Source organism: Mobula hypostoma, chromosome 3 (genome assembly GCF_963921235.1).
Source record: "Mobula hypostoma chromosome 3, sMobHyp1.1, whole genome shotgun sequence".
Taxonomy (NCBI): Eukaryota; Metazoa; Chordata; class Chondrichthyes; order Myliobatiformes; family Myliobatidae; genus Mobula; species Mobula hypostoma.
The window spans coordinates 54131256-54158793 of NC_086099.1; the positions used below are offsets into that span (position 1 = coordinate 54131256).

The 27538-nt window shown below is 41.6% G+C and overlaps 1 protein-coding gene across 4 annotated transcripts in view; it reads right to left on the reverse strand.

The window, feature by feature from the left end:
- Window positions 1–27538, reverse strand: part of micu3a (mitochondrial calcium uptake family, member 3a) — a 183058-nt gene that overhangs the window by 124412 nt on the left and 31108 nt on the right. For all 4 annotated transcript variants that reach the window (XR_010017352.1, XM_063043059.1, XM_063043058.1 and 1 more), the window contains exon 2: window positions 6906–7059. Coding sequence is in view for 3 of the 4 variants with exons in the window: in XM_063043059.1 (XP_062899129.1) it covers window positions 6906–7059 (154 nt within the window). In the remaining variant the exon portion in view is untranslated. The remainder of the gene's footprint in view (window positions 1–6905; window positions 7060–27538) is intronic.

Sequence of the window (27538 nt, forward strand, 5' to 3'; positions counted from 1 at the left end):
ACCTGAAGACAACCTGTGAGAGGAGCAGGACAATTCTGGATGTTTGCATTTAGTTGTAAATATGCACCTATCAGAAGTAGCTGTCAGGTTTACAGTAATTATAGTGAACTTCAACTGCAAATTCTGTACTAAATCCTAAACTATTGGTATTGGTATCATATTGTCATGTACAGAGATGAAAAGCTTTTGATAGTTGAATGCTTACTGCTCAAATTTGTTCAAGATTGTAGAGTCCCACTGATTAATTTTACAAGAAAAGCACTAAATGCAACTCTTTCATTTGATGCAGTTTGCATAATATCTAATTATTAATAACAGCTTATCTAATGAATCCCAAAAATAGTCATATGAAGGATGCATTGGATCCAACCTAAAAAATACCTCATGCTGATGGTAAATTTGGCTTTCTCCTTATGATTATGTATAGATGGTGATTAACAACTTAGGTCCTTATTTCCTCTGGCCCAGTCAAAGTCACATACATAGCTGATTGTGGACTTCAGGAAGGGTAAGAGGAAAGAACACATACAAATCCTCAGAGGAATCAGAAGTGGAGACAGTGAGCAGCTTCAAGTTCCTGGATGTCAAGATCTCTGAGGATCCAACCTGGTCCCAACATAAAGAAGGCAACATGGCGGCTATACTTTATTAGGAGTTTGAAGAGTTTTGGCATGTCAACAAATACACTCAAAAACTCCTATAATTGTACCGTGGAGAGGATTCTGACAGGCTGCATCACTGTCTGGTATGGGTGGGGTGGGGCGCGGGGGTAGGGCTACTGCACAGGACCAAAATACAGAAGCTTGAAGGCCCACACTCAGCGATACAGGAACAGCTTCTTCCCCTCTGCCATCTGGTTCCTAAATGGACATTGAAGCTTTGGACACTACCTCACATTTTTTCTAATATACAGTGTTTCTGTTTTTGCATACTTTTAAAAAATCTATTCAATATATGTAATTGATTTACTTGTTCATTTATTATGTTTTATTTTATTATTATTTTTTTCTCTCGTGCTAGATTATGTATTGCATTGAACTGCTGCTGCTAAGTTAACAAATTTCACGCCACATGCCGGTGATTATAAACCTGATTCTGATTCTCTCCATGTTTTTTTAATTTGTAAAGGATCTCCTTACTATTCTTTGTCTCGATTCAATCCTTGAGACTGCCCTTCCCTAATCATTCTTCTTTGGTTAACTAGATACCATCACAAATCACTTCTAGTTTCTATGTTTCTAGTTTTTACTGTTATGTTTTGTAACTCCAGAAACTAATCAAAAGAAAAACACAGGAGCCTGGATGCTTGTCTACTTAAAATTTCTTACCTTCTCCCCCCCCCCCCCCTTTAGGGAGGTGCTCAAATATGTCCTATTCAATTCACTTTCAGAAATGACTGAAATTGTTTTGCAACAAACTGTGGTCCACTGTCACTGACAAAGTGCTCTGGAACACAAGTCCTTGAGAAGAGCCTTCGCAACACATCAAGCGTGCGAGGCTGTACTGGAGGATATTGGGAACGCTTCTGGCCACTTTCCACTACGAAGAAATTTGTGCCCATGAATAGTTTGGCAAAATCCACATGAATCCCCTGCCAGAAGAATGCAATCCCAGGGAAGGAGAGATGCTGCTTTTAGCATCTTCTGAACATGCTGGCATCCCGATCAGTGCATGGCAAACTGCTCAATCCCCAAATCTATCCCAGGCCACCAGACAAACCTTGGAGCCAACACTTTCATTTTGACCACACCTAGATGACTGGCATGTAGCTCATCCAACACTTTTGCTCTCAGTTTTGATCATACAGAAACTCTCAAACCCCACATAAAGGAACTCCCATCAAGGGCAAGTTCATCCCAGCGTTGGTACACATAGGGAGAAAATGAAATTTCGGCTGCACATTCCAGCCATTTTGGGTTGCTATGTAAATCTGAGACAGTGTGGGGTCTTTTCTGGTTTCCCTTTGGATCATCTCTGCTGCAACACAGAGATCTTCGATTTGCATTAGGAAGAATATGTCAAGAGAAGTGTCTTCTTTTGTAAATTTTGTAGGTACTTCCTTTTGCAAGGGTAAGCAGGACAATCTATTAGCATTTCCATGATTAGTTATCCTCATGAATTCAATCTTGTAACTGTGTTCTCCAAGACATTTGTGCTGATGCTGTCAATGGAACACCCTTCTGTGGATTCAAAATGGACACTAGTGGCTGATGAGCAGTCATGAGGGTAAACTCTTTCTCATACAGGTACTGATTGAAATGTTTTACACTGCAAAGCAGACTCAAGGCCTCGCTGTCAATCTGTGTGTAATTTTTCTCTGCAGTGGAAAGGAATGTGATGCAAAGACTATGGGCATTCATTTACATCACATAACATGCGACATGACTGCACTTGTACCACAAGGCAAAGCATCACAGACAAACTTCATTGGATGATATGGATCATAATGTTAATGTACAGTGTCTGTTGTCACCATTTCCTTTCCTTTTTGGAAAGCCATCTCCATTGCTATTTCTTCCTGATCTGTAGTAATGAGTTCAAGGGGTGGAGCACGGTAGCCAGGTTTGACAGGAACCTGTTATAGAATTGACAAATCCTAAAAAGAACCACAACTATGACACGTCTTTGGCCCGAGGGCAGCGGTCCCCAACCATCGGGCCGCGGACTGGTACTGAGCCGCAAGGCATGCGCTACCGGGCCGCGAGGAAACGATATGATTTGGCGATAGGAGTCAGCTGCACCCTTCCTCATTCCCTGTCATGCCCACTGTTGAGCTTGAACGCACGCGAGGTCATTACCCGCGCGTCATCCATGTCAGCGCGGGAAGGAGATCAACTCCTCGAGCTTGCAAATGACGGCGGGCTGAAAAGTATGTTTGACATAACATCTCTGCCGGCATTCCGGATCAAAGTCAAGGCTAAATATCCTGAGATGGTCAGGAAAGCACTGAAAACGTTGCTTCCATTTCCAACATATCTCTGCAATGAATGCAATGAAAACTAAATTGCGGAATAGACTGGACATAAAGAACTCCCTTCGAGTATCGCTGTCTCCCATCACCCCTCGATAGGACCGACTTGTTGCAGGAAAACAAGCCCAGGGCTCTCACTGATTCAGCGATATTGGTGCGTTGCAATGATTTTATATTTTCATACGAGGAAAATATGCGCTGTGTGTTTGATATCCAAACGTTACTTAAAATGTTATGATGCTATTATAAGTGACTTATATAACCATGTAACAATTACGGCATGGAAATGGGCGATCTCGCCCCTTCTAGTCCGTGCCGAACGCTACTCTCACCTAGTCCCACCGACCTGCACTCAGCCCATAACCCTCTATTCCTTTCCTGTCCATATGCCCATCCAATTTTTCTTTAAATGATAATATCGAACTTGCCTCTACCACTTCTACTGGAAGTTCGTTCAACACTTCAAGCTCCCCTGTCCTCCCCTGATATTTGTCTTATCGCTATATTCACGCGAGGAAAATATGCGCTGTGTTTAATACTAAATTCGTTAAACCCTTTTAGAAACAAAATTGAGTGTATTAGCCACTTATCACCTATATTCCAGTCGTGATTAACACACCCCGCCGCCGCCGCCAACAGAATCGGCAAAAGCAATTTTTAAGAAATCGGCACGTAAGCGCATGCGCACTGGTGCCCGCGCAAGGCTTCATGGTCATTGTAGTCTTTCTCGGGGTAAACCCAACATATTTGACTGCTACTCTGGTACGTTGGCAACCCTCCCGCCCCTCTGGTGGGCCGGTCCGCAAGAATATTGTCAATATGATACCGGTCCACAGTACGAAAAAGGTTGGGGACCCCTGCCCAAGGGAATTCACCTCTGCTTGAATTTTCTCAGCACACTTGTGTAATTTTTGTGTGTCAATGGTGTGAACCACAGTAAGTAATGCTTGGTTTAAAGAATTCACATGTTATGTCTTGCTCTAAGCCCATAATCTTCTAATGTTTTTAACACTGTCCCAAGATCTTAGAGATGTTCCTTGTCATCCTTACTAGTAACAATGATGTCACCCAGGTAACACTGAGTACTTGTAAAAAAGCTTTGTACCACCTGGTCCGTAGCTTTTTGCCAGAGTGCAGGTGCAGATGCTACTCCAAAAATAAGCCTATTATAGCGATCATGCCCTTTATGAGTGCTTATGGTGAGAATCACTGGACTCTTCTTCCATCTCCAGCTGTAGGTACATCTCATCCAAGTCCGCTTTGGTGAAGTGCATCCCTCCAGAAAGGTTTGCAAAGATATCCTCTATCCTGGCCAAAGGGCAGTGATCTACAGTACTTCCAGTACTGGGTTAATGGCAACCTTAAAATCACCACAAATCCTGACAGACCCATTTTTTTCCTGGCTACTAGCACCACTAATGTTGCCTATGGGCTCCACTCAACCTTGGAAAGAATTCCTTCGACCTCCATAAAATCTAGCTTACTTGCTACTTTATCATAGATTGTATAAGAAATAGGAAGAGGCTTTGTTAAACTTGGGTGTGGCATTTTAATTTAACACCATTTTACTCTTGGTATGTTTGAGTTTTCCAATGCCATCTTTGAACATTGCTGTGGCATCACCCAGTACCATTGTTCATTTGCTTTCAACTGACTGTTTCAGGGGATGTGGCAAATGTTGGATAAATCTCCATTCAGGTTGTAGTTCTCTCAGCCAAGTGCAGCTCCACAATGCTGGTCCTGCTGTTTTTACCACCTACAAGTCTAATGTGGCTTGTTGGTCGTTGTATTTCACTGTTACAAATGTCATTTCTACAGCAAAGATCTTTTCTCCAGCTTATGTTCCTAGTTGGATATCTGCAGGCTTCAGATCAGTGTCTTTGAAATAGCGTTCAAACTCATTTTGTGAAATGACTGAAACAGCTGAGCCAGTGTCCAATTCCATTTTAATTAATTTGCAATTTACTTCTGGTGTAAGCCATATTGATCATCTCTTGCTAGCTTTCACAATTTAAATCTCAAAGCTACCCAGTTCGGTGTCAATCTCATCATTACCAGATTTTTCATCAACAACTTGCAGATTAATGCTCTTTTTGAAACTCCAACTTGACTTTTTAAATCTTTTTCTCTTCCCTGTGCAGTCATTTATTTTTGTACACCCGACATACTCTTTTTATATTTCCTACTTTGTTGCATTTTCTGCAAGTTTTCACTTTAAACCTGCTTTGGTCTAGTGCATGTGAGCTCTTCCACTCATTGCACTCAGCAACACTAACACTTGTTTTCATCAGCTATTTCATCTGCTTAAAAATACTAAATTCGTTCAGCAGACATCATCCAGTTATTTCTTGTGCAATTGAATGAGGCTATCTTTCCGATGTAGCCAGACAGTTCTAGTTTTTGTTTTATTATCACCCAGTACTTACTGTTTATGAACCCATGCCCATACTCATTGCTTGCTAATTTCATTCATTATTTTGTCTTTTTAGACTATAACCCGAATGTTTATTTCCCCTTCCGAAGAAAAATGTACTGCACATCAACAGGTAGGTTGTTATCTTGGGTTTGTTTCAAAACTTCCTTGTTAATACTGTTACGTTTTGTAACTCAAGAAACTAATTGAAAGAAAAACATAGGAGCCGGGATACTTATCTACTTAGTTTTTCTTTCTTTTTTCTCCTAGTGAGGCGCTCACACATGCGGTGGTGGCAAACGACGTACGTCATTCACGTACTTCTTATATATTACCCATAATGAATTATGTGAACAAATAATGCTTAATCAAACAATATATTTCCATAATACTCAAATATTACAGAAAGATTGAATACACTACACATACTGATTACAACACAGTGGGTGGCCATTCACGCCAAAAATAATTATTCCAACTCACAGGACTGCAATCTCAACAATTCAATTCCCCTGGAAATAGATTGCGGTTTTGTGAATATACTCAGTAGGTTCTGCTTATTTTGCAAGGTGTTTCTCTATATTGACTCAAATTCTGTGCTCTTGAAAAGCCCAAGTTGTAGACGCAAGCACCATACTGCTATCTGCATGAGGATTTAATACAGTCAATAGCTGTAGTCATAAGCTGCAATACGGAAACAGACACACCCAGGCATCTCTACATCATTTCTAGAAACAGACCCTACCCATTGTCCATGGAATTTACATTCTGGATCTATCATTTTCTAAGTTTATAAAATATTTTTGTGTTTCCTTTGAAATTACCTAGCTTTTAATCCTTCATGAAACCCTCTTCAATTTTCTTATGTACTCTGCATTTGACTTGATTTTCATAAGAATTCTACTCCTGATAGCTCTTCCAACATTCTTTTCCTATTTTAATTTAAAGTTAAATTTTTTCATTATCTTGGGAGCATCAGATTTGGATGTCTCTTAATTCAACTTCATAGGGAGTGTTCTTAGGCAATGTTTCAAGTCAAACATTACAAAATTTCTCTTAAAATCATCTAAATGCATTCCCCACTTCAGTTTTCTAGTTGGATATTTTCATCTTTGATTTTTCATTGTCATGGGTCTATAACATAACGATTAAAGACTGATCTGATCATTTTCATCATATGTTATTGCATTAAAATGGACCACTTTGTCCTACACCTTAATCTTCAAAAACTAGATCCAGTATTGCTCTGTTCTAGAAATTAGCATTGAAATTCCCTGGAAACACTTTATTTTCCTTTACCTTTTATCATCTTCTCCAGCTCCAACTACAAATTCTTAACTCAAGACCATTTCTGCCTCCAGTCTATATGTATTTGGACAAATTAAGTGCCCCTTTCCTAAATTCCATTGTTTTCACATTTCTTCAAAATCCGCATTTAACATCTCCCAAAGTAGCAGCTCCTTTTCTATGCTTTAAAAATGGTTACATATGAAATCATTTGGAGAGAACAGATATACTTACTTCTTGGTTTATCTGTTGTGACAGATTCAATGAAGTCCTGTGGAGTCATAAAGAGCTGCCCTTCATATTCCAGCGATGTAAAGAGTCTAAATCTTTGTTCCTGGGAAGAAACATATAGTTCTACATCTTCAAAGTCAATTTCTTCTATTGTATTCTGAAAGAGACAAAATTAAATGCTGGTCTTATGTTTTTGAATACTGACTTTACATTTATGTAGTAGCAACTCATAACAATGTATTAAGTCACTTAGATGTGAAATTTCATGACACTCTATTCAATTCAATTTGATCATAATGTTTCTTAAATAAATGAAACAGAAAAAATTTAAAAGCACACTGTCATTTCAAAACCGACATAATCCTCAATGTTGTGTAATAACTTATGATTAATAGAAAACAGTTGAAGTTTAATATAACAAACGTGATTTCACTTTGCACCATTCACCATGTAGAGAGTGTTAATCCAGTGTTGTGGCCTAATTTCAAAGGATTTAGCTAGTTGATCTGGGAGGAGTGAACTCTTTTCCCTGTCCAGTGCCAATGACCAGCAATTTCCAACTGAAATACCAAAGTCTGAGATGAGCTGGATGTCTATTACCACTGCATCCGGCTCTGCTGCTGTACACACCACATAAATAGGACTTGACAATTAAAAGACTGAATGATTATCTATTTATTTTACAAGTTGGAAAAAGACAATGACACTTATGACTTTCATATTGATTACCAAAACATACAATATCTAAGCATGCATTATTTTTGAATGTCTGTATTTGCCATCCTAGTTTAATTCTTTATGCTTTTTAAGAAATGCACTACACAAATTTTATCAAAAAACTAATATTAGAATCAATATTTTTCATCTTAAGTACATCTCACATATGTATGTCATCAGATAAAAATTAATGAATCACTTGGTTGCTCTTTCAAGACAATGAGTTTAAAAGAACTACAGTGATTTACTATTACTGAGAATTAGTGTTTGAAAAGAGGACTACATATCTTAACTTTTTTTTTAAGATGCATTCATTTAATTTAAACTTATTGCAAGTTGTACAGTAACAATAGCTCACATATTGGAGAACAATTAACCTTTCTCATGTTAATGGTATCACATTGCATGATATCCAGTAGCTGCAATCTTAACAGGCAACTATGCAGCATTAATAATGATAATTGGTGTAAATGACATTCATAATCAAAATAAACAACTAAACTAAGGCAATAAACCCTAATATAAATTACTTGTCTCTCTCCAGTATGGCCTAACCTGACTACTCCCACATTAATTTTGTTTTTTTTTAAATTAAGATAATTGTCATGCAAAGTTATGGACATCTTAAATAAGTGAGGGGGCCACTGGTCTCATCTTACATGTATAGATTCACCTCTAATTTTTAATTGTTTCTACAAAACAACTGAATGACCTTTCCTTGCTTGTTGACAGGCTTTGTCATTTTTTTGCATTCAGATCTCATATTATTGCCCGTCTCATAAACAAAACTCAATTACTTTATCTCTATTCTACTGTTTTCTCCAAAGTCTTGAATAAAACCATAAGAGCACCATAAGACATAGGAGCAGAATTAAGCTATTTGGTCCATAGAGTATGTTCCACCATTCCATTATAGCTGATTTATTATCCCTCTCAACCCTGCATTCTCCCCATAAATTTAACGCCCTTACTGATCAAGGACCTATCAATCTCCACATTAAATATATTCAGAGAGTGGGTGTGGTGGGGGATGGGGGGAAGGGACAAGGGGCGTGGCAGAGAGTGGTGGAGACCCTGAAGGAAAGAGGAACATCAAGAGTAATATGCGAGTATGGCATGCAACAGCTCTCCAACGCTTACAAAGCTCTCCTTCGCCCAGCTACTGGAAAATCAGATCACTCATCGATCCTGCTTTTGCCGACGTACAGGCAGAAGCTGAAACAAGAGGCGGTCATAGTTAAAACTGTCCACTGTTGGTCCGACCAATCGGTCTCCACGCTGCAGGACTGCTTCAATGACGTCAACTGGAATGTCTTCCATGATGAGGATGTCTCCGAGTTCATGGATGGAGTCACGTGCTTCATCCAGAAGTGCATTGACGATGTTGTCCCCCAGAAGTCGGTCAGGGTCAGGGTCTTCCCGAACCTGAAACCCTGGATCAATAGTTCCATGCGAGCAGCACTTACCACACAACCCAGAACTTACGCTGCTGGCAATCTGCAGGAGCTCAAGAAAAGCAGTTATGATCTGCACAAAGCTATCAAGGCTGCGAAACAACAATACAGAGACAAAATTGAGTCAAGATTCACAACGAATAGCACATGTGACTTGTGGCGAGGGTTGCATACCATTGCAGACTTCAAAGCCAAATGTACTGGTGCCACCAACATCGCGGCCTCTCTCCCAGATGAGCTCAATCGCTTTTACGCTTGGTTCGATGTCGCTAACTCTGAGCCTCCAAGGAAAGCCACTGCTACAACCTGCAACCTGGTCATCTTTGAAGCTGAGGTATGCAGATGTTTCCAACAAGTGGATAGTCGCAAGGCTGCGGGACCAGACGGCATCCCAGGGCAAGTACTCAGGATGTGCACAGCACACATGGCAGGTGTGTTTGCAGACATTTTTAATCTCTTCCTCTCCCAGTGTAGAGTGCCCTCCTGCTTCACATCATCCACCATTGTCCAAAGTACAAGGTAACATGCCTAAACAACTGGCGTCCTGTACACTCACCTCAATAATAAGCAAATGCTTTGACAGGCTGGTCGAGGACTACACCTGCAGCGTGCTACCACCCAAACTGGACCCCTTACAATTCACCTACCGACACAACCGATCGACAGACGACGCAATAGCCACTGCTCTACATACCGTTGGTACTGGACCCCAAGAAAGGGAGTTTGTGGAGTCCCTCCGAGATGGATTCTTAGAATAGCTTGTACTGGAGCCTACCAGAGAAAAGGCAGTTCTAGATTTAGTGTTGTGCAATGAACCGGATTTGATCAGGGACCTCGAGGTAAAGGAACCATTAGGAGTTAGTGACCATAATATGATAAGCTTTAATCTACAAATTGAGAGGGAGAAGGGAAAATCATAAGTGTCAGTATTACAGTTGAACAAAGGGAACTATGGAGCTATGAGGGAGGAGCTGGCCAAAGTTCAATGGAACAATATCTAGCAGGGATGACAGTGGAACAACAATGGCAGGTATTTCTGGGAATAATGCGGAAGGTGCAGGATCAGTTCATCCCAAAGAGGAAGAAAGATCCTAAGGGGAGTAAGGGGAGGCCGTGGCTGACAAGGGAAGTAAAGGACAGTATAAAGATAAAAGAGAAGTATAACATAGCAAAGATGAGTGGGAACACACATCAAAGTTGCTGGTGAATGCAGCATCTCTAGGAAGAGGTACAGTCGACGTTTCGGGCCGAGACCCTTCGTCAGGACTAACTGAAAGAAGAGCTAGTAAGAGATTTGAAAGTGGGAGAGAGAGGGGGAGATCCAAAACGATAGGAGAAGTCAGGAGGGGGAGGGATGAAGCTAAAAGCTGGACAGTTGATTGGCGAAAGGGATATGAGAGGATCATGGGACAGGAGGCCCAGGGAGAAAGAAAAGGGGAAGGGTGTAGGTGTTCAGCGAAATGATCTCCCAGTCTGCATCGGGTCTCGCCAATATATAGAAGGCCGCATCAGGAGCACCAGACGCAGTATATCACCCCAGCCTGCTCACAGGGGAAGTGTCGCCTCACCTGGAATGACTGTCTGGGGCCCTGAATGGTGGTGAGGGAGGAAGTGTAAGGGCATGTGTAGCACTTGTTCCGCTTACAAGGATAAGTGCCAGGAGGGAGATCGGTGAGGAGGGATGCGGGGGGGGAACGAATGACAAGGCAGTCGCGTAGGGAGCAATCCCTGCGGAAAGCAAGGGGGTGGGAGGGAAAGATATCCCGTTGGAGGTGGCAGAAGTTACGGAGACTCGACTCCAGCCTTGAACTCCGGGGCGGGTCTTTATGTGCTGCTATTGTGACTCCCGTCTCCCCTTCCCCCACCACCACTCTGCAACCCCGTCTCCCTCAGATCCCACCGTCAGCTCCTGGGCCCTCAGAGGCTCCATCTTCCTCTCACCCCAACCCTCCCCTCTCCACTGACACCCCTAGCCTCCCCCTCCCCCCTCTGATCCCAGCTCTCATCTGTGCTGGGTCTTTACCATCTCCTCTGACCTTCAACTGCCTGAGGCAAAACGCCATGACTGAGTAAGGGCCTCACCTTTGTCCCCCTTCGCCCACATCTCAGCGAGTTCCGCGTACGCCATGACGTGGAACTCTTCTTCCACCGACTCCGTCTCCGAGCCTACTTCTTCGGCAAGGACTCTCCCACCCCCACCGATGACCCCTTCTCCCATCTTCAACCCTCCTCCTCTTCATGGGCACCCAGCTCTGGTCTTCTGCCTGCTCTGGATCTCTGTATTGCTAACTGCCGATGGGACATCAACTGTCTCGACTTCACTGCACTTTGTTCCCATTCCAACCTTACTCCTTCCGAACGCTCTGCTCTCCACTCTCTCCGCACTAATCCTAACCTTACTATAAAACCCGCCGATAACGGGGGTGCTGTTGTAGTCTGGCGCACTGACCTCTATCTTGCCGAGGCACAGCAACAACTCACGGATACCTCCTCTTATTTACCCGTCGATCGTGACCCCACTAAGGAGCACCAGGCCATTGTCTCTCACACCATCACCAACTTTATCCGCACAGGGGATCTCCCATCCACTGCTACCAACCTTATAGTTCCCACACTCCGCACTTCCCGTTTCTACCTGCTGCCCAAGATCCACAAACCTGCCTGTCCTGGCAGACCTATTGTCTCAGCTTACTCCTGCCCCACTGAACTCATTTCTGCATACCTCGACATGGTTTTATTCCCCCTTGTTCAATCCCTTCCTACCTATGTTCGTGACACTTCTCACGCTCTTAAAATTTTCAATGATTTTAAGTTCCCTGGCCCCCACCGCTTTATTTTCACCATGGATGTCCAGTCCCTATATACTTCCATCCCCCATCAGGAAGGTCTCAAAGCTGCCGGACGATGCTGAGGATGTTCTATGAGTCTGTGGTGGCCAGTGCGATCATGTTTGCTGTTGTGTGCTGGGGCAGCAGGCTGAGGGTAGCAGACATCAACAGAATCAACAACTCATTCGTAAGGCTAGTGATGTTGTGGGGATGGAACTGCACTCTCTGACGGTGGTGTCTGAAAAGAGGATGCTGTCCAAGTTGCATGCCATCCTGGACAATGTCTCCCATCCACTACATAATGTACTGGTTGGGCACAGGAGTACATTCAGCCAGAGACTCATTCCACCGAGATGCAACACAGAGCGTCATAGGAAGTCATTCCTGCCTGTGACCATCAAACTTTACAACTCCTCCCTTGGAGGGACAGACACCCTGAGCCAATAGGCTGGTCCTGGACTTATTTCCTGGCATAATTTACATATTACTATTTATATATTTATGGTTTTATTACTATTTAATTACTTATGGTGCAACTGTAACGAAAACCAATTTCCCCCGGGATCAATAAAGTATGACTATGACTATGACTACGACTAAAGCTCTCTGCTTCTTTTTGGATTCCAGACCTAACCAGTTCCCCACTACCATGACTCTGCTCCGTCTAGCGGAATTAGTCCTTACTCTTAATAATTTCTCCTTTGGTTCCTCCCACTTCCTCCAAACTAAAGGTGTAGCTATGGGCACCCGTATGGGTCCTAGCTATGCCTGCCTTTTTGTTGGTTTTGTGGAACAATCTATGTTCCAAACCTATTCTAGGATCTGTCCACCACTTTTCCTTCGCTACATCGATGACTGCATTGGCGCTGCTTCCTGCACGCATGCTGAATTCGTTGATTTCATCAACTTTGCCTCCAACTTTCACCCTGCCCTCAAGTTTACCTGGTCCATTTCCGACATCTCCCTCCCCTTTCTAGATCTTTCTGTCTCTATCTCTGGAGACAGCTTATCTACTGATGTCTACTATAAGCCTACTGACTCTCACAGCTATCTGGACTATTCTTCTTCTCACCCTGTCTCTTGCAGAAATGCCATCCCCCTCTCGCAATTCCTCCGTCTCCGCTGCATCTGCTCTCAGGATGAGGCTTTTCATTCCAGGAAGAGGGAGATATCCTTTTTTAAAGAAAGGGGCTTCCCTTCCTCTATCATCAACTCTGCTTTCAAACGCATCTCCCCCATTTCATGCACATCTGCTCTCACTCCATGCTCCCGCCACCCCACTAGGAATAGGATTCCCCTTGTCCTCACCTACCACCCCACCAGCCTCCGGATCCAACATATTATTCTCCATCACTTCCGCCACCTCCAACAGGATCCCACCACTAAGCACATCTTTCCCTCCCCCCCCCCTCTGCTTTCCACAGGGATCGCTCCCTATGACACTCCCTTGTCCATTCGCCCCACCCCCCATCCCTCCCCACCGATCTCCCTCCTGGCACTTATCCTTGTAAGCGGAACAAGTGCTACACATGCCCTTACACTTCCTCCCTTACCACCATTCAGGGCCCCAGACAGCCCTTGCAGGTGAGGCGACACTTCACCTGTGAGTCGGCTGGGGTGATATACTGCGTCTGGTGCTCCCGATGTGGCCTTCTATATATTGGCAAGACCCGACGCAGACTGGGAGACCGCTTTGCTGAACACCTATGCTCTGTCCGCCAGAGAAAGCAGGATCTCCCAGTGGCCACACATTTTAATTCCACATCCCATTCCCATTCTGACATGTCTATCCACAGCCTCCTCTACTGTCAAGGTGAAGCCACACTCAGGTTGGAGGAACAGCACCTTATATTCCGTCTGGGTAGCCTCTAACCTGATGGCATGAACACTGACTTCTGAAACTATCGCTAATGCCCCACCTCCCCCTCGTACCCCATCTGTTATTTATTTATATACAAACATTCTTTTCTCTCTCTCTCTCACTCCTTTTTCTCCCTCTGTCCCTCTCACTATACCCCTTGACCATCCTCTGGGTTTTCCCCCCCCTTCCCCCTTTTCTTTCTCCCTGGACCTCCTGTCCCATGATCCTCTCATATCCCCTTTGCCAATCAACTGTCCAGCTCTTGGCTCCATCTCTCCCCCTCCTGTCTTCTCCTATCGTTTTGGATCTTCCCCTCCCCCTCCCACTTCCAAATCTCTTACTAGCTCTTCTTTCAGTCAGTCCTGACGAAGGGTCTCGGCCCGAAATGTCGACTGTACCTCTTCCTAGAGATGCTGCCTGGCTTGCTGCATTCACCAGCAACTTTGATGTGTGCTGCTTGAATTTCCAGCATCTGCAGAATTCCTCGTGTTTGTGTTTTTATAGATGAGTGGGAAGCCGGAGGATTGGGAAACTTTTAAAGAGCAACAGAAGATAACTAAAAAGGCAATATACAGAGAAAAACTGAGGTACGAAGGTAAAGTAGCCAAGAATATAAAGGTGTATAGTAAAAGCTTCTTTAGGTATGTGAAAAGGAAAAAAATAGTTAAGACCAAAATTGGGCCCTTGAAGACAGAAAAGGGTAAATTTATTATGGGGAACAAGGAAATGGCAGACGAGTTGAACAGGTACTTTAGATCTGTCTTCACTAGGGAAGACACAAACAATCTCCCATATATAATATTGGCCAAAGGTCCTAGGGTAATGGATGTACTGAAGGAAATTTATATCAGGCAGGAAATGGTGTTGGGGGACCAATATCCTTTCAGGGAGGTTTGTTCGTGCTATTGGGGAGGCTTTTAACTAGATTTGCAGGGGGATGGGAACCAGAGTGCCAGAGCTGACAGTGTGGCTGGGGTGAAAATAAATGATTTTGAAAGTTTAAGCAAATCCGCTGATAGAAAGGTTGTGAGTGGTGGTAAAAATCTTCTGAGGTGTATATATTTCAATGCTAGGAGTACTGCGGGGAAGGGGGATGAGTTGAGGGCGTGGATTGACACGTGGAATTATGATGTTGTAGCAATTAGTGAAACTTGGCTACAGGAGGGGCAGGACTGGCAGCTTAATATTCCGGAGTTCCGATGTTTCAGATGTGATCGAGGCAGAGGAATGAAAGGTGGGGGAGTAGCATTGCTTGTTAGGGAAAATATTACAGCAGTGCTCAGGCAGGGCAGATTAGAGGGCTTGTCTACTGAGTCCTTATGGGTGGAGCTGAGAAACAGGAAAGGTATGGCCACATTAGTGGGATTGTATTACAGACCACCCAATAGTCAACGAGACTTGGAAGAGCAAATCTGCAGAGAGATAGCAGGCAACTGCAGGAAACATAAAGTTGTGGTGGTAGGGGATTTTAATTTTCCATACATTGATTGGGACTCCCATACTGTTAGGGGTCTAGATGGTTTAGAGTTTGTAAAATGTGTTCAGGAAAGTTTTCTAAATCAGTATATAGAGGGACCAACTAGAGGGGATGCAATATTGGATCTCCTGTTAGGAAACGAATTAGGGCAAGTGACGGAAGTCTGTGTAGGGGAGCACTTTGGTTCCAGTGATCATAACACCATTAGTTTCAATTTGATCATGGACAAGGATAGATCTGGTCCTAGGGTTGAGGTTCTGAACTGGAAGAAGGCCAAATTTGAAGAAATGAGAAAGGATCTAAAAAGCGTGGATTGGGACAGGTTGTTCTCTGGCAAATATGTGATTGGTAGGTGGGAAGCCTTCAAAGGGGAAATTTTGAGAGTGCAGAGTTTGTATGTTCCTGTCAGGATTGAAGGCAAATTGAATAGAAATAAGGAACCTTGGTTCTCAAGGGATATTGCAACTCTGATAAAGAAGAAGAGGGAGTTGTATGAAATGTATAGGAAACAGGGGGTAAATCAGGTGCTTGAGCAGTATAAGAAGTGCAAGAAAATACTTAAGAAAGAAATCAGGAGGGCTAAAAGAAGACATGAGGTTGCCTTGGTAGTCAAAGTGAAGGATAATCTAAAGAGCTTTTACAAGTATATTAAGAGCAAAAGGATTGTAAGGGATAAAATTGGTCCTCTTGAAGATCAGAGTGGTCAGCTTTGTGCGGAACCAAAGGAAATGAGGGAGATCTTAAATAGGTTTTTTGCGTCTGTATTTAGTAAGGAAGCTGGCATGAAATCTATGGAATTGAGGGAATCAAGTAGTGAGACCATGGAAACTGTAGAGATTGAAAAGGAGGAGGTGCTTGCTGTCTTGAGGAAAATTAAAGTGGATAAATCCCCGGGACCTGACAGAGTGTTCCCTCGGACCTTGAAGGAGACTAGTGTTGAAATTGCGGGGGCCCTGGCAGAAATATTTAAAATGTCGCTGTCTACGGGTGAAGTGCTGGAGTGGCTCATGTTGTTCCGTTGTTTAAAAAAGGATCGAAAAGTAATCCAGGAAATTATAGGCCGGTGAGTTTAATGTCAGTAGTAGGTAAGTTATTGGAGGGAGTACTAAGAGACAGAATCTACAAGCATTTGGATAGACAGGGGCTTATTAGGGAGAGTCAACATGGCTTTGTGCGTGGTAGGTTATGTTTGACCAATCTGTTTGGAGTTTTTCGAGGAGGTTACCAGGAAAGTGGATGAAGGGAAGGCAGTGGGTATTGTCTACATGGACTTCAGTAAGGCCTTTGACAAGGTCCCGCATGGGAGGTTAGTTAGGAAAATTCAGTCGCTAGGTATACATGGAGAGGTGGTAAATTGGATTAGACATTGGCTCAATGGAAGAAGCCAGAGAGTGGTGGTAGAGAATTGCTTCTCAGAGTGGAGGCCTGTGACTAGTGGTGTGCCACAGGAATCAGTGCTGGGTCCATTGTTATTTGTCATTTATATCAATGATCTGGATGATAATGTGGTAAATTGGATCAGCAAGTTTGCTGATGATACAAAGATTGGCGGTGTAGTAGACAGTGAGGAAGGTTTTCAGAGCCTGCAGAGGGACTTGGACCAGCTGGAAAAATGGGCTGAAAAATGGCAGATGGAGTTTAATACTGACAAGTGTGAGGTATTGCACGTTGGAAGGACAAACCAACGTAGAACATACAGGGTTAATGGTAAGGCACTGAGGAGTGCAGTGGAACACAAGGATCTGGGAATACAGATACAAAATTCCCTAAAAGTGTCGTCACAGGTAGATAGGGTCGTAAAGAGAGCTTTTGGTACATTGGCCTTTATTAATCAAAGTATTGAGTATAAGAGCTGGAATGTTATGATGAGGTTGTATAAGGCATTGGTGAGGCCGAATCTGGAGTATTGTGTTCAGTTTTGGTCACCAAATTACAGGAAGGATATAAATAAGGTTGAAAGAGTGCAGAGAAGGTTTACAAGGATGTTGCCGGGACTTGAGAAACTCAGTTACAGAGAAAGGTTGAATAAGTTAGGACTTTATTCCCTGGAGCGTAGAAGAATGAGGGGAGATTTGATAGAGGTATATAAAATTATGATGGGTATAGATAGAGTGAATGCAAGCAGGCTTTTTCCACTGAGGCAAGGGGAGAAAAAAAAAAGAGGACATGGGTTAAGGGTGAGGGGAGAAAAGTTTAAAGGGAACATTAGGGGGGGGCTTCTTCACACAGAGAGTGGTGGGAGTATGGAATGAGCTGCCAGACGAGGTGGTAAATGCGGGTTCTTTTTTAACATTTAAGAATAAATTGGACAGATACATGGATGGGAGGTGTATGGAGGGATATGGTCCGTTTGCAGGTCAGTGGGACTGGGCAGAAAATGGTTCGGCACAGCCAAGAAGGGCCAAAGGGCCTGTTTCTGTGCTGTAGTTTCTATGGTTCTATGGTTCTATGGTTCTATGGGTCTGAAGGCTGATAAGTTCCCAGGACCTGATGGTCTGCATCCCTTAAGGAGGTGGTTCTAGACATCGTGGACGCATTGGTAATCATTTTCCAATGTTCTATAGATTCAGGATCAGTTCCTGTGGATTGGAGGGTGGCTAATGTTGTCCCACTTTTCAAGAAAGGAGTGAGAGAGAAAACAGGGAATTATAGACCAGTTAGCCTGACGTCAGTGGTGGGAAAGATGCTGGAGTCAATTATAAAAGATGAAATTACAACACATTTGGATAACAGTAACAGGATAGGTCCGAGTCAGCATGGATTTACGAAGAGGAAATCGTGCTTGACTTATCTTCTGGAATTTTTTGAGGATGTAACTATGAAAATGGACAAGGGAGAGCCAGTGGATGTAGTGTGTACCTGGACTTTCAGAAAGCCTTTGATAAAGTCCCACATAGGAGATTAGTGGGCAAAATTAGAGCACATGGTATTGGGGGCAGAGTACTGACATGGATTGAAAATTGGCTGGCTGACAGGAAACAAAGAGTAGCGATTAACAGGTCCCTTTCGGAATGGCAGGCTGTGACCAGTGGGGTACCGCAGCTGTTTACAATATACACTAATGATTTAGATGAAGGGATTAAAAGTAACATTAGCAAATTTGCAGATGACACAAAGCTGGGTGGCAGTGTGAAATGTGAGGAGGATGTTATGAGAATGCAGGGTGACTTGGACAGGCTGGGTGAGTGGGCAGATGCATGGCAGATGCAGTTTAATGTGGATAAATGAGAGGTTATCCACTTTGGTGGCAAGACCAGGAAGGGAGGTTATTATCTAAATGGAATCAAGTTAGGAAAAGGGGAAGTACAACGAGATCTAGGTGTTCTTGTACATCAGTCACTGAAAGCAAGCATGCAGGTACAGCAGGCAGTGAAGAAAGCTAATGGCATGCTGGCCTTCATAACAAGGGGAATTGAGTATAGGAACAAAGAGGTCCTTCTGCAGCTGTACAGGGCCCTGGTGAGACCACACCTGGAGTATTGTGTGCAGTTTTGGTCTCCAAATTTGAGGAAGGACATTCTTGCTATTGAGGGAGTGCAGCGTAGGTTCACAAGGTTAATTCCTGGGATGGCGGGACTGTCATATGTTGAAAGATTGGAGCGACTGGGCTTGTATGCACTGGAATTTAGAAGGATGAGAGGGGATCTTATTGAAACATATAACATTATTAAGGGATTGGACACGCTGGAGGCAGGAAGCATGTTCCCATTGATGGGTGAGTCCAGAACCAGAGGCCACAGTTTAAGAATTAGGCCATTTACAACGGAGTTGAGGAAAAACGTTTTCACCCAGAGAGTGGTGGATATGTGGAATGCTTTGCCCCAGAGAGCAGTGGAGGCCAAGTCTCTGGATGTTTTGAAGAAAGAGATGGATAGAGCTCTTAAAGATAGCGGAATCAAAGATTATGGGGATAAGGCAGGAACTGGATACTGATTGTGGATGATCAGCCATGATCACAGTGAATGGCGGTGCTGGCTCAAAGGGCCAAATGGCCTACTCCTGCACCTATTGTCTATTGCTGCCGTCCTTACACATCTGGAGAAGGGTGCTTCTGTGAGAATGCTGTCCTTGGACTATAGTTTAGCATTCAACGCCATAATTCCATCCAGGCTAGACAGGCAGCACAGACACCTTGGCCTTGACAGGTTCACAAGGTTAATTCCCGGGATGGCGGGACTGTCATATGTCGAAAGATTGGAGCGACTGGGCTTGTATACTCTGGAATTTAGAAGGCTGAGAGGGGATCTTATTGAAACATATAAGATTATTAAGGGATTGGACACGCTGCAGGCAGGAAGCATGTTCCCGCTGATGGGTGAGTCCAGAACCAGAGGCCACAGTTTAAGAATTAGGGGTAGGCCATTTAGAACGGAGTTGAGGAAAAACTTTTTCACCCAGAGAGTGGTGGATATATGGAATGCTCTGCCCCAGAAGACTGTGGAGGCCAAGTCTCTGGATGCTTTCAAAAAAGAGATGGATAGAGCTCTTAAAGATAGCGGAATCAAAGGTTATGGGGATAGGGCAGGAACTGGATACTGATAGTGGATGATCAGCCATGATCACAGTGAATGGCGGTGCTGGTTCGAAGGGCCAAATGGCCTACTCCTGCACCTACTGTCTAATGTCTATTGTCTATTGACCTTGCTTTGTCCAGCTGGATCCTGGACTTCCTGTCAGATCACTGGCAGGTGGTAAGTGTGGGCTCCCTCACCTCCAACCCTCTGACTCTCAATACAGGAGCCCCTCAGGGCTGTGTACTAAGTCCCCTCCTTTACTCCCTGTATAGCCACAAATGTGTCACCACCCACAGCTCCAATCTGCTAATTAAATTTGCTGATAACACTACATTGATTGGCCTAATTTGTGGCCTATAGGGAAGAAGTCATCTCCCTGACACAGAGGTGCCAAAAAAACAATCTCTCCCTCACTGTCGCAAAAACAAAGGAGCTGTTGTGGTTTACAGGAGGAATGGGAGACAGGCTAGTCCCTATTGACTGCATGGATCTGGGGCTGCAAGGGTAAACAGCTTTAAGTTCCTCGGCATTCACATCATTGAGGATCTCATGTGGTCTGCATACACCAGCTGTGTGGTGAAAATGGCACAACAGCACCTCTTACACCTCAGATGGTTCAGGAAGTTTGATATGGGTCCCCAAGTCCTAAGAACTTTCTACAGGGGCGCAACTGACAGCATCCTAACTGGCTGCATCATTGCCTGGTATGGGAACTATACGTCACAATTGCAGGATTCTGCAGAGTGTGGTGCGGACAGCCCAGCGCATCTGTAGTTGTGAACTTCTCACAATTCAGGACATTTACAAAGACAGGTGTGAAAAAAGATCCTGAAGGATCGTTGGAGGCCCCCGAGTCACCCCAACCACAATCTATTCCAGCTGCTATCATCCAGGAAACGGTACTGCAGCATAAAAGCCAGGACCAACAGGCTCCGGGACAGCTTCTACCACCAGGCCATCAGACTGATTAACTCACGCTGATTTGAGTGTATTTCTATGTTTCATTGACTGTTCTATTTATTATAAATTACTATGATTGTACATTGCACATTTAGACAGATGTAACGTAAAGATTTCTACTCCTCATGCATGTTAAGGATATAAGAAATAAAGTCAATTCAATTCAAGGCAGCTTAAAAACAGACTATTAAAAGCAAATTCAGGGAATATGTCAAAATATACTCCTCAAATGATTTAAACCATTCAACTGGCACTGAAATAGTCCAGAAATTTCCTGTTAAAATCATGGGAACTTCAGAATTTTGGCACACAAATAGTGAACAATTTTTTCCAGGACATTATCTAACTTGATAATCATCTACTAGCTCAAAAGCTTAAGTATAAATAGAAGCAGCAATTTTATTTTGGCTATCATGTCACACACCTGTGGTTAACAGCATTACCCTATCAAATGTAAAATCAAATTTAAAATATGAGACTTCTCAATTAATCACCATACATCAACTTGGAATGTCTGATTTCCCTATTGTAAACTTAACCTTTAAAAATGCTGTTAAAAATGAATAAAAACAGTTCCTTCCTAGAGTATTAAAATATTATAAAGCTATTTCAATAGTGTTGTATATTTAGTATTTCAATAATTTTTGAACAATCTTATTATATACTGTTTGGTTAAGCATTCTTGTTCATTTAAATATCATTATGGGTTATATGTATAAATATGCAAATTGCATTATCACGATATACGCGCACACCTCGCTAGAGTAGTTTGACTCACATTTCGGACTCCCGTGTTTTCCTTTGAAGTTACAAAACATAACATTAGTGACAATGTATTTATAAAATGAGCTTGAGATAGCTACTGACCCGTTGAAGCACAGTGAGATGTCCGAACTAAAAAAAATGCAGCGAGGAATGGTGAGTTAAAAAAATGCAGCCCAGCACGTGCAGACACTTGAGTTAAAAAAAATTAGTAAACAGAAGAATTCATGGGTTCATATAGAGGAAGTACTGGGTGTTAACAATTATTTTAAAAAAAGAGCAGAAATGATTGGCTGCATTGGAAAGATAAGACATGTTTGATTACACAACAAATAACTGGATTTTATATACTGTGCAATTGAACAGTATTTTGAAGCAAATGAAATAGCCAATGAGAAACAATGCTGAGTGCATTGGGTTTAAAGATAATACAGTTTGCTTTGAAGTTTAATGGCTTCAACCAAACCATCCAAAATGAACTTTGCTAACAGTGTGAAAGTGATGTAGGAACAATTACAACCAACACTTTAGGTTTCATAAGTGGAATCCATTTCAGCATATGTGGCTGAATTAAAGAAATTGTCTGAGCATTGTCAGTTCAGCGATGGGCTTGATGATGCAGAGATTGTTAAGTATGGGGAATTTTACAAAAAAAGCATTAAAAATGGCTCTTAACTGAAGCACAGCTTAAATGTAAAAGAACAGTTTAAATTGCTGTATCAATAGAAACAGCAGAGAGAGACGCAATTGAGTTGCAATCAGGAATGAAAGAGAGCATGAACAAAATTGCAACATCTAAACAGAAACCAGCCCAGGTGAACAAATTGAGTTATAGTTGTGGAAGACACCAGACCAATGCAGATTTAAAGGAGAAACTTGCAGAAAATGTAACAAAGCAGGACATATGCAAAGAGCATATCAGGTAGACAAAAAAATAAATGAAATGTGCAAGAAAGAGAAAAGGATTGAAAAGTCAAATTGCAGTTTCAATAAGAGCACTAATCTGCATGCTATTGATGAAAAATCTGATTGATTAGAGTAGTGGTCGCCAACCGGTCGATCTTTGAGACTTTCCCAGTAGATCCCGAAAAAAATGAAAAATAAATACACAAATACTGTTGTAATGTGAGCATTATAAAAATAAGTAATACTAATTAGGACAATAGTAATATAACAATACTTCCGCTATTGAAAGCTGTTTGTAAAGAGAGATTGTTTCCGGGTTGCAGGGTTGTTCTTTCTGCCCAGTGCGCATGCACCGCGGTAGAAAAGACCGGAAGTAAAACCCCGCAACCTAGAAGCAACTTCTCTTTACAAACAGCTTTCCGTAGCTGGAGTATTGCTATATTACCATTATCCTAATTTGTATTAATTTATCTTTATAATGCTCAGATTACAACGCTTCTCCCCCTTTAAATTCCAACATTCCCCAAATGTAAATAACTGGGAAACAAAAAACAGTGGTGTCATTATCTTGTGTACCTCTGAAACTTATACTCGTGTCTCAGTAACAGCTTACCAATACAAAACACCTGAAAAACATGGCAGATTCAACATTCAGTCTAACAAAGGAAACTGTCCATTCAAATATTCAGTCTGTCAGGAGGTTTGCGAGGGCACTCTGCTGCAACAGATAAAAATTGTGAAATCTAAGTACAGGAGCTGTCTTACTGACAGACACCTCACAGACCGTCTCAGGCAGGCTGTCTGTAGTTATGAGCCAAATTTCAGGGAACCAGCAGAAAGTGTTCAGCCCCAGTCATCACACTGAGTGCAACAGTCTATTTTTATTCATGTATTTTTCTTATTGAAATAAAATTAAATAATGAAACATCAAATTAAAGGTGTTGTAAAGTGAGTATTATAAAAATAAGTGATACTAATTAAGATAATGGTAATATAGTAATACTCCCGCTATGGAAAACTGTTTGTAAAGAGAGGTTGTTTCCGGGTTGCGAGGTTTTACTTCCGGTCTTTTCTGCCTGGTGCGCATGTGTGTGACTAAACGATTTAGTAGGTCGATCTTGCCTTTCACTAAGGCCGAGGTAGGGGATCTTGGGCTTAAAAAGGTTGGCGACCACTAGATTAGAGTAATACAGAACTGAATAGCCTTGAGATTTTCAATGTGAAAACTAACAACAGACAAACAATATGGCTTACACCTGAATGGCAAATTAATTAAAATGGAATTGGACACTGGCTTGGCTGTTTCAGTCATTCCACAAAATGATTAGAAAAGCATTTCCAAAATACTACACTGAAGTCTGCAGATATCCAACTAAGAACTTATACTGGAGAAAAGGTAACTCCTGCGGGAATGACATTCATAGTGAAGTACAACAACCAGCAAGTCACATTGAGCTTGTATATGGTAAATGTAGGAAGACCGGCATAATGGGAATGTGATTGGTTGTTACATCTACAATTTGATTGGAGATCCATCCACCATTTGCATGCTACATACCCGCAATAAAGCCAACAAAATGAATTAAGACAGATACTGGATGATGCCATAAATCAATGCCAAACACCATGAACCATTGCTAGACAGAGGACAAACAATTTTTTTGCCTTTGGTTGAAAAGCATATTAGATCAAGGAAGGACCATGCAGCTCAGAGGAAGCGTGAAAGTGACAACAGCAGTGGTCCAACTACAACAGTGTTGTAACATATTTAAGAAAGCTTCTGATATGTTTATCTGACAGTTACTTGCAAAATGTGGCTTGGTTTTAAGCTGGAAAAGAATTCAAGAAGTTTCAGGAAAGTTGCCAGCATTTGGCTTTTGTGAGTATAAAGAACCAGAATCTACTCTGCGTGCATTAAAGTTATTACATGAATTTCAAGTGAGAGACAAAAAGCTGCTTGTAACACTAGATGTAAAGACTAAATCCCAGCTGGATGAATAGAAGGCCAAAAAGAAAAGAGTTGATGGAGGTATAGCAGGATTTGTCAGAGGATGTTGTGGATGAAGAAACCAAAAGGAGAGATCAGACTGAAAGGAAACAATAGAAAGATTAATTAAAGAATGCTCCAGTGAACTAAACGCATCTAAATGATCAAGATGCACAAACTAGAATAAGAAAGCGGAAGAAGAAAGGTGTCCAAAGCTGTCAGAACCATTTCCTACTGTCTCAAAGAGTCAACTCCTACTACCACCACTAAGAAGACCCAAAATTTCAGGTTGTTTCACAGGCACAAGTCTCATCTGCCAAACAGCGTGATCCCCTTTGTCAGCAAAGATGTTATTCCACTAGAGTAAGAAATCTTCCACAGCAATTAAATCTTTAGGCCTGATTGGGACAATTTAAAATTTGCTATGCTGTGGATGTCTGTATACAGTGGTTGTATTATATAATATACTGTGGAGCTCACAGCTAAGCAGGGAGGAGTATTGTGTGTTTATTATTTCATCAATATTTTAGTAATCTTATAACTTTTGATTAAACTCGTTTAATTAATTCATTACAGGTTACATGCATAAATACACGAATTACATATGTCATCACACTACCCCCTGATACGCACACACCTCACTTAAAGTAAACAAGAAGTTAAGACTCTTTTTGGACTCCCATGTCTTTCTGCAAATTAGTTTAACATTCTTAAGTTACAAAACATAACAAACCCTGAACATCTTCAAGGTATCCAGAGGACATTCTTAAAGGCAGCGTCCATTAAGGACCTCCAACACCCAAGGCATGCTCTTTTCTCATTGTTACCATTAGATAGGAGTTACTGAAGCCTGAAGGCACACATTCAGTGATTCAGGAACAGCTTCTTCCCCTTTGCCATCCAATTCCTACTAAATGGACACTGAACCCATGAACACTATCTTAGTTTTTAAATACATATTATTTCTGATTTAATCTATTCAATATACATATACTGTAATATTTTTTTAACATTTTCTCTATATTATGTATTGCATTGAACTGCTGTTGCTAAGTTAACAAATTTCATGACTCATGCCGGTGATAATAAACCTGATTCTGATATACTTTTAGCTTTGCTTCCAATTTTGGTAACCTCCTCCAGTCTTGGATTTTTCAACATTTGCATTCTTGGTCATTGGCAACCTGAAACTTCATCAACATTGCTCTGCAATTCCCAAAGTTCAACATCTCTCTATCTTTTTCACTCCTCCCTACAGATGTACCTTAAAGTTATTCTAGTAATAATATTGTGGTTTAGTATCATATTTGATACATCAACATAAAGATATTGCAATTAAGGATCTCAGCTAAAAGGTCATCAATTCAAACCCTCTGCAGCTACAGATTATAAAACCTTCACAAATATCTCTGAATAAATCACATGCATTAAAGTTCTTTGCAATGCAGTATTTGCTACAAAAACAAAGGGTGCCTTTTGACTCAATATCTTTAAGACTAGCAAGTTAAATGCTTTATATTAGTGACATTAAGGATGAAAATATTGGGTGAATTTGCTCATCATCTTTGATCAGTAGGAAGAATAATTTTTAACATCCACCTGAATCAAGTAGAAAAGGCAGGAGCTTGATTTAACATCTTATTCAACAGAATAGTGTAGTCACCCATGACATCCATTGCTTCCTATTAGTATAAAATAGCCCAACTTTTTTTTCCCTCCACTAGTTTAAGCAGTGGAAACGTATATCACAATGGGATTATTTAAACATTTCATACTACTGACAATCTGCATCGAATGACCATCAGAGCCATACTGATCGTAAACTCAAATAAATGGCCAGACAAGAACAGAATTACATTTTATAACTAAATAATGTAAAACACTTCCAGAATTTGAAGTTTATTTTAATTCAAGTTCTTGAAGGTGTTCTGTCCTCGCCCCCAATTCTCTTCTGTCAAATTCTTAACTGATTTCCAATGAAACATAGCAATAGATGTTCTTTATAAGTAGGTTGTACTCTCTATCATTATCTTAAGTACTAACTAAAATCAAGGTTCACTGCCAATATGTTGTCTCATATTACCTTGAACTAACATCATTAAATTTTTACTCAGATCTTTTACATTTTGTTTTCCCATGACAACACGATTGGCTTCCAGATAAAGAATTCACAACCACTCAAGGAAAGCAGGTGTCAAACAATTGTATGGGGCCTCAAGGAAGTAAACAGACAATTTAATCTTTCATCTTACTTAATACAACACAAGGCTTTCATCACCTATGGACAAGTCCATCAAGTGATAACATTTGCCACTTAGAGTAAGTGTTAAATCAGGCCAGAAATGCCCAATAAATAATTTTATCTATTTATTAGAATATAACACAAAGCAATGGAACATAGAATTTAAAATTTGCATTGGCAAGTAAGTAATCAATTAAGTTTCTGCCTCATGTTCACACTTCAAAGTTCAAAGTAAATTTAATATCAAAATATAGATTTCTCACCATATACAATCCTGAGATTCACTTTCTTGTGGGCATACTCAACAAATCCATTAACTTATTACTATTGCAAAATCTTATTCCTTTCTCAATCTATTAAATGAGCGGAATTACATTGCAACTATACATGGTTTTGAGCACCTTCAAATATAGCAAAGGCTAAAAGGATGACATAAATGATTCTAAGCAACACTGATCAATACACTTAGTTGCTTTAAAAGTTGCCACTTCCAATTAAATTAAGAAGAATAGAAGGAAAAGAGCTTTAGGTACAAATAACAGGTTTGTTTGACATTTAATAAATTTTTTAAAAATCTTGCTTTCAGCAGATTTTTCAAATTTTGAGTTCTTCCTCCCCCATTTCTTTTTCCCTAGACCCCCTGTCCCATGATCCTCTCATATCCCTTTTGCCAATCAACTGTCCAGCTCTTAGCTCCATCCCTCCCCCTTATGTCTTCTCCTATCATTTTGGATCTTCCCCCTCCCCCTCCCCCTCCCACTTCCAAATCTCTTACTAGCTCTTCTTTCAGTTAGTCCTGACGAAGGGTCTTGGCCCAAAACATCAACTGTATCTCTTCCTATAGATGCTGCCTGGCCTGCTGCGTTCACCAGCAATTTTTATGTGTGTAACTAGAAAACATCTTTCTTTAAGTTGACTTATTACTTCT